General features: G+C 58.2%; 1 protein-coding gene across 1 annotated transcript in view; it reads right to left on the bottom strand.

The window, feature by feature from the left end:
- Positions 1-1398: 1398 nt before the first annotated feature.
- Positions 1399-8262, bottom strand: part of LOC121348471 (splicing factor 1-like) — a gene marked incomplete at its 5' end in the record, with an annotated part of 7299 nt that continues 435 nt past the window's right edge. The window contains 9 exons of the mRNA XM_041458068.1: positions 1399-1636; positions 2082-2189; positions 2269-2384; positions 2464-2647; positions 3080-3169; positions 3268-3420; positions 5072-5147; positions 7139-7264; positions 8136-8258. Coding sequence (XP_041314002.1) covers positions 1399-1636; positions 2082-2189; positions 2269-2384; positions 2464-2647; positions 3080-3169; positions 3268-3420; positions 5072-5147; positions 7139-7264; positions 8136-8258 — 1214 coding nt within the window. The remainder of the gene's footprint in view (positions 1637-2081; positions 2190-2268; positions 2385-2463; positions 2648-3079; positions 3170-3267; positions 3421-5071; positions 5148-7138; positions 7265-8135; positions 8259-8262) is intronic.

Here is an 8262-nt window from a genome sequence, read left to right as displayed (position 1 = left end):
ATCAGTATTACACTGGGGGGGGGGCAGGGAATTGGGGGTTCAGGGGGAATTTGGGGTCAGGGAGTTGTGGGGAGGGGTTTTTTTGGGGAAGGGTCTCACCTTTTCCCTGGTGCAGGCGATAGACCCCAGAGCCCACCGGCGCATTTCCCAGGTACTGATCTTGAGGGAATGAGAGACCGTGGCCTTAGGGATGGGGGGGACCCCCTCCCACCCCCCAAAAACATCCCCCCACCCCCAAAAACTCAGCCCCGAAAATCCCCTTCCCTCCCCATCCAAAATCACACCTGGGAAAATAAGGGTTAAACTCCCCCTTTTAACCCCCCAAATCCCCCATCCCCAAATCCACAGCTCCACCCACCCAATTCCCACTCCTCACCCCCAAAATCCTGCGCCCCCCACCCCAAAACCTTTCCAGGTTGATGTTGAAGATGAACAAAGATGGCCAAACCCCCCGAAATCCCCCAAAATCTCCTGAGCATGCCCCCCACCCCAATTTCTCACTGATATCTCCCCAGTTCCCCACTCTGGGGGAGGGTGGGAATGCCCAACTCCCCCCTTCTCACCCCAAAACCCCTTTTTCCACTCTCAACCCCCCCTGTTTTCACCCCAAAACCCCTTTTCACCCCAAAAAACCCTTTTTTCATCCCCAAACCCACTTTTTCACCCCAAAACCCCTTTAATCACCCCAAAATCCCTGTCTTTCACATGAAAGACCCCTTTAATCACCTGAAACCCCCATTTTTTTCTGCCAAAAAACCCTTTCCACCCCAAAAAACCCATTTTTCACCCCAAAAATCCCCTTCTGGCACCCCAAAACCCCTTCTGTCACCCAAAACCACCCTTTTTTCACCCCAAAACCCCCTTTTTTTCCACCCCAAGCCCCCTCCCCAGCCAGGATCGTCCGTACCCATGTGGTGGGGGCCGGGGTGGCCCGGGGGGTGCGGCCCCCCCCCCATGGGGGGATGGTGGGGCTGCATCCACGGGGGGGGCCCGTTGGGGGTGTGCTGCAGGGGGTGCCCCCCGTGACCCCCCCCCATGCCAGCCATGGGGTGGGGGAAGCTGTGGGGACCCCCGGGCCCCCCCGGCCCCCCGTGCAGCCCGTGGTAGGGACGGTTCTCCGAGGGCGCCGAGCTCGTTTTTGGGGGGTCACTCACTGTTCCCACACCTGACCAGGGGCTGGTTTTGGGATAGGAGTTTCAGGGGTGGCTGTGTGAATTCTGGGGGTTCCCAGAGGGGTTTTTGGGGGGGTCACTCACTGTTCCCACACCTAACTAGGGGCTGGTTTTGGGACAGGAGTTCAGGGGTCGGTGTGTGGACTCTGGGGGTTCCCAGAGGGGTTTTTGGGGGGGTCACTCACTGTTCCCACACCTGACCAGGGGCTAGTTTTGGGGCAGCAGTTCAGGGGTGGGTGTGTGGGTTCTGGGGGCTCACAGAGGGGTTTTTGGGGGGAGGGTCACTCACCGGGGGGGGCTGTCCCCCAGCCTGGCTGGCGGCACGGTGGCTGCTGGACAAGGGGCTGTTGTTGTGGGCGGCGTTGGAGCTCACGGACACCGGGGCCTCTCCCAGCTCGGCCATCAGGGACAGGTACTCCTTGTCCATCCGTGCCTTGTCCTGTGCAGACTGTGGGTCCCCAGGCCTGGCAACCCAGTGCAATGGTGAGCTTGGGGGGGGCTGCACCCCCAAATCCCCCCCACCTTAACTCTGGTGCACGGCCTAGGAAAAGCTCTGGAGGTTTTCAGAGGGGCGTGAGAACATTTAAGGGTATTTGGGGGGGTTTTGGGGAGATCTCAGGGAGATTGGCAGCATCACAAGGGGGTTTTGAGGGCTTGGTGGAATCCCAGGGAAGTTTAGAGGAGATTTTGAGGGATCTGGGGAGGGTTTGGGGAGATCTCGGGGCTCATTGAGGGAATCTCAAGGTTTGGGAATAGTTGAGGTCTCCGGGATTTAAGGAGCATTCTCGGGGAGAACCTCAAGCAGAGGATCTCAAGAGATCTGTGAGGATCTCGGGAGGATCTGGTGGATTTTTGGGAAGCATTTAGGGAATCCCACAAGGATCTGGGGGTTAATTTTGGGGGGGTCACCTGGCAAACTTGCAGTCGGAGGCGATGTGCCCGGCCCCGCCGCACTTGGTGCACACCGTGGTGTTGGTGATGCTGCGAGTCTCGGTGCTCTGCCACGGCCTCAGGATGCTGGGGAGGGGATAAGGATTATTCAGCGATTCTGGGGGTTTATTTTTAAATTAATTAGGGGGGGTGGAACCCCTCTGACCGGTTGTCATCCTCCCGCAGGGTCCCGTTGAGCCGCGCCAGCTCCCGCAGCTGCATCTTGCGCAGATCGTTCTGGTCCTCGGGGGTCTCGATGCCCTGCTTCAGGATGTTCCTGATCTGGGGGGCACAGCGGGTGTCAGACAGGGGGGCTGCACCTCCAGCCTCCCCCACAAACCCCCTAGGGACACCCCCAAACCTGCTCCACGGCTTTCTTGACGTTCTCCATGGTGTTGGCAGTGACCAGGGCGTGCAGGGGCTCGTCCTCGCCTGGCAGCATCTGCCCGTCCTTGCGGCCCACCTTGCCCTCCTTCACCGAGCCCTTGCCCCTGATCATGATCTTGGCATTGCACTCCTTCTCGATGTTCTTCAGAGTGTTCCCCCTGGGAGTGGGGCACCACGACAGGGAGGTCACACAGGGGTGATGGGTGGGGGGCACTCAGAGCTGTCACAGAGCCCACCTGTCCTCCTTCACCCTTGCCCTGGGTTGTGCTCCCTTTCCGTGGTCTGCTTAGGAATTTTGGGGAGGTCTCACCCCCAGACTGGACCCCACATCAGGGGGACGGGGGACCTGGCTCATCAGGAGCTCAGGCTCATTACGGACAGGGGTGCATAATTAAACAGCCCTGTGTTAATTAGGGGGGACTGAAGGAGGACTGTGGGGACACCCACACTGGGACCCTGCAGGTGCTGGGATGGGGACCCAGCAGCACCTCGCTGTTTTCAGGAACTCCCCACATTTCTGGGGCGAAGCTGAGGGGATCCCCCCCCAGCCCCAGAGCCCTCTCACCCCCCCAGAATGTCGGGGTGCCCACCTGGGCCCGATGAGGAGCCCCACGAAGTTGATCTCGGGGTACTCATCCTGCGGGATCATCACCTTGTCGCTCACCCGCGTCGCCGGCGGCCTGGGGAAGGACAAAAATCGGGGCTCAAACCCATGGGAGAACCCCAAACTGGGCAGAACCAGCCCCAAATCAGGGTGAGGGGAGGGGTCTCTCCTCACTTGTAATCAGCAGGGGGCTTGAAGTCGGGGTTCAGGGCCACCATCTCGGTGATGAGGTTGTGCCTCTCCTCCTCCAGCTTCTTGCGCGTGCGGAACTCCCGCGTGTTCAGGCGCTTCCCCTCGCTGTTGTAGATGGGCTCCGGGGAGGGGGACCTGCTCCGGGGGGTGGGGGGGTCACTGGGAGGCCCCCAGACCCCTCGGGGGGGGCTGGACCCCCAGAACCCCCTCCCAAACCCTCCCAGCCCCCGGGTGTGGGGGGTCTTCCCTCCCCTCGCTGTTGGCGATGGGGAGAGGGATGTGGAGGGGTGGGGAGAGGTCAGGACCCCCCCTCCCCAAACCACCACAACCCTTCCCCCCACCGCCACCCTGTGCCACTGCCCCCACCCACCCCCAGGAGGGGATAACTGGGGGGGGGAGCGTTAATTAGTGCCCAATTAAGGCCAGCAGAGCACAGCCCTCCCCCTCCCCAAACCAGCGGCCCCTCTTTGCCCGTTTCTCTGCGGTTTGGCCTTTGCTGGGTCAGGGTTTGGCCCCTTTGTGCCCGGTTTTGTTGTTTCTCCCTGGCTTTGCCCCGTTCCTGCTCCTTTTCTCCCAGGTTGTGCCCAGTTCTCCCCGTTTTTTTTGCCCAATTTCCCGGTTTCTAGGAGGAAAAGGTCCCTGTCTGGGGGGGCCGCGCGGCTTTGGCAGCCCCGGAGGGAAGAGTCAAGGTCGCTTGAGCTGAGCCGTGTCGGGGTGAGAAAATCAGATTATGATTAAAAATCAGAATTATCAGCGAGGAAGGAAAAAAAAATAAAAAAGAGTCAGAATCGCTCGGGTTTGGTTAAATCGGCCCTTGGCTCCCCTCCCCCCCCAAAATAGCGAATTTTGGCAGCGGCTGCAAGAAGGGAAGAGATTAAGGCGGATCCTCCAAAAACAGCCGGCGCGGGCGACAGTCGAACCTGCCCCCGGTTTGGGGGGAAAAAGCGACTTTTCGGGGTTGGCAGCAGCCGGGTCCTCGGTGGAACTGCGACGTCACTGTCCCCGCTCGTGATTAATCGTTAATTCATTAATTAATTCCCCCCCCAACCAGCGCTAACGACGCCGCAGCGGGGGAGCGGCCTCGGCCCGGGGCGCTGCAGGAGCAAGGCTGGGTTAGCGCGGGGGGCCTGCGCCCCCCCCAAACCTGGGAGACCCCCAAAACCTGGGGCTGTGTGTGGTAGGGGGGGGGTGGTGTGACCCCCAAAACCTGGGGGGCCAGAGGGTGTCCATCTGCCCCCCCGGTGCTGGGACTCGGGAGGGCCCCCCCGGCCACCACGGGGTGAGGGACCCCCGAAAGGTGAGGGATCCCTGAGGACACAGGGACCCCCCCGGGGTTGGGGACCCCTGGAAGGTGAGGGACCCCCACAGAGCTGGGGACCCCCCCAGAGCAGGGGTCCTTGAGGGGGGAGGGACCCCGTCCTGCCCTGCCACAGAAAAATGGGGCCAAAACAGGAGGAAAAGGTGAAGAGAGGGAGTGGAGGGGGGAATTTGGCCCTTTGTAGGGACAACGGCAGCTCTGCCCCCCCTGCAGAGACAAACTGGGGTGAAAAGGGGGGGAAAGCAGAGGAAAAAGGGGGTGCAGTGGGGCTGGGGCCTCATTAAGCCCCCTGAGCTCATTAAGCCACCACCACGGGTCGTTAATCCTCACCTAACGAGGCCCAGGCTGGGCTCAGCACCCCCAAACTCAGGGGGAACACCCCAAATTGGGGGGTGGGGGGAGGTTCCAGAGCAGCACCCCCAAACTGAGGGGGGGGTGCCCGGGGGGGCAGGGGGGGGAGGTCCCGACCTGTCCTCGGGGTTAGGGGGGATGCCCAGGTCTCCCGTGCGCAGTTTGCGGGTCAGGTCTTCGATCTGCAGTTGCACTGGAAGGAACCCGGTCCCGGAGAGGTGAGAGAGACACAGTTACAAAACACCCACATTTTACACCCAAAAAAAATAAAAATTAAATAAATAAACCATTCCTCCCCCAAAATCATCCTGCCCCAATCTTTTTTTTTTTGGCTTTTTTGGGTTTTTTTTTAATACCTACACCGGCTCCATGGCACCAAAACCAGGCATTACTGCCCTAAAACCAAATGGTTACGGTGAGAAAAAGCAGGTGTTGTTACCTAAAATTGACATTATTAGCAGAAAAATACACCTTCTTAGCGATGACAGCAGGTTATTACCCCAAAAAAACACATTGTTACCCCAAAAAACGTGTTATTACCAAAAAAAGCAGGTTATCACAAAAGAAAAATAAATCACATTGTTATCAAAAAAATCACAGGATTACCCAAAAAAAGCACATTATTACCAAACCTCCTGAATTCTTATGGAAAATCTAGAGATTGTTATCATAAAACCAGACATTATTACCTAAAATAAAAGATTATCAGTAAAAAAAAAGACATTATTTCCTAAAATACCACACTGTCACCTAAAATGTGAGATTATTACTACAGAAGGTAAACGTTATTACCTAAAACAACCACAATTTTACCTAAAACGAGAGATTATTCCTAAAAAAATACACATTGCCTAAAATAACCACATTATTACCCAAAACACATGACTACTACTAAAAAAAGCAACTGTTATTACCTAGAACAGGAGATGTAATTAAACACAGTCATTATTACCTAAAACACCTGATTATTACTAAAAATAAAGGTTATCAGAAGAACATTGTTACCTTAAAACACACAATAACACCCAAAAATAGGTTATTACCAAAAAATGAACGTGGTTAACCAAGAGATTGTTGCATTATTTTGACACATTTTCACCTAAACCTGCACATTATTGCCCAAAATTGCAAGTTTTGGGTTAATTAATTTCCCCTAAATTCCAGGGGGTTCTGACCCCAAATCCTGGGGAGGTTCTGATCCCAAATTCCCCAGATTTAATCCGAAATTTGGGGATGTTACTGATGTGAGCACGGGGAATTTAATCCCAAATTCTGGAGGTTTAGCCCCAGAATCTCAGGGGGGTTCTAACCCCAATTCCAGGGGGATTTTAACCCAAAATCCTGTAGGTTCTGACCCTAAAATCCCGTTTTTCCCTCAAAACTTTACTGATGTGAGCGTGCTGCTGCTCGCCCCTCAGCCTCGGGGGGTGGGCAAAGAAATCTGAGCCTAAACCCCGAGTTCTGAGCCCAAACCCTGAGTTCTGAGCCTAAACCCCGAGTTCTGACCCTAAACCCCGAGTTCTGAGCCTAAACTCCAAGTTCTCACCCAAAACTCTGAATTCTGACCCTAAACCCTAAGCTCTGACCCTAAACCCCGAGCTCTGAGCCCACACCCCAAATTCTGACCCTGAACCCCGAGTTCTGAGTCCAAACCCCAAACCCTGACTCTAAACCCAAAGCCTTGACCTCAAACCTGAGTTCTGACCCTAAACCCAAAGCTTTGAGCCCACACTCCAAGCTCTGACCCCAAACCCCAAACTCTGACCCTAAACCTTGAGCTCTGACCCTGAACCCAAAGCTCTGACCCTGAATCCAATGCTCTGACCCTAAACCCTGAGCTCTGAGCCCACACCCCAAATTCTGATCCTAAACCCCGAGTTCTGAGTCCAAACCCCAAACCCTGACCCTAAACCCAAAGCCCTGACCCCACACCCCCAGCCCTGACCCTAAACCCTCAGCTCTGACCCTAAACCCAAAGCCCTGATCCCAAACCCAAAGCTCTGACCCTAAACCTGCAACTCTGACCCTAAACCCAAAGCCCTGACCCCAAACCCTCATCCCTGACCCCACACCCCCAGCCCTGACCCCAAACCCAAAGCCCTGACCCCAAACCCAAAGCCCTGACCCCAGCCCCCCAGCCCTGACCCCAGCCCCCAGCCCCCGCGGTCCCCCCCGGTCCGTTACCGATGTAGGCGCGCTCCTGCTCGCGGGTCAGCCCGGGCGGGATCACCGTGGGCATCCCCGGGATCACCGTCTTCTGCTCCAGCGAGTCCTGGTTCCAGCGGCTGCGCTTCCGCTTCCGCGGGAAGTCTGGGGGGAAAACGCCGCGGTTCGGGCAAAGCCGGCAGCGCTGACCCTCCCGGAGGGTGTTTTGGGGGGTCTGGGGGCGTTTTGGGGGGGTAAAAGGGGAAGTTCTGTCCCCCCGCGGGGGTTTGGGGGTCCCGTTCTGAGGGTTCCACCTTGGCCTCGCGTGGTCTGACACGTGTCCGGCCGGCCGGGGGACAAGGAGGTGTGGAGGTGGCAGAACCCCCCGAATTGGGGGGATCAGAGCCCGGGGAACCCCAAACCGGGGCGGTCAGAGCACAGGGACCCCCGAATTGGGGGGGATCAGAGTGCAGGGACCCCCAAAATGGGGGGGATCAGAGGTCGAGGACCCCCAAATCGTGGGGATCAGAGCCCGGGGACCCCCGAATTGGGGAGATCAGAGCCCGGGGAACCCCAAACCGGGGCGGTCAGAGCACAGGGACCCCCAAAGTGGGGGGATCAGAGCGCAGAGACCCCCAAATTGGAGGGATCAGAATCCAGGGACCCTCAAATTGGGGGGATCAGAGCCCGGGGACCCCCAAACCGGTGGGGATCAGAACCCGGGGACCCCCAGATTGGGGAGATCAGAGCCCGGGGACCCCCGAAAACCCCCAAATCAGGGGGATCAGAATCCAAGGACCCTCAAAACGCGGGGATCAGAGCCCGGGGACCCCCAAATCGGGGGGTTATAACGCGGGGACCCCCGAATCGGGGGGGTTACAACCCTTGGAGACACAAGTCGGGAGGATTTAAGTGCCGGGGACCCCCAGAGTTGGGGGTTATAGCCCGGGGACGCCTCCCAGACCCTCCCCACGACCCCTCCGGAGGGCCCCAAAACCGCCCTGACCCCCCGGTATCCCCCTGCCCCGGGCCGTACCTGCCCTCCGGGGCTTGTGCGCGGCTCCCGCCCGTCCCCCCGCATCTCCCGGCCCGGTGCCCGCTCCCGCCGCGCCCTCCTCGGGCCGCGGCTGCTGCGGAGCCCCCGCGGGCTGGGGGGGGGCGGC

The sequence above is a fragment of the Pyrgilauda ruficollis genome, unplaced genomic scaffold (genome assembly GCF_017590135.1).
Source record: "Pyrgilauda ruficollis isolate IOZ18807 unplaced genomic scaffold, ASM1759013v1 scaffold1254, whole genome shotgun sequence".
NCBI classification, from domain to species: Eukaryota; Metazoa; Chordata; class Aves; order Passeriformes; family Passeridae; genus Pyrgilauda; species Pyrgilauda ruficollis.
This window is presented reverse-complemented; position numbering and strand designations above follow the sequence as displayed.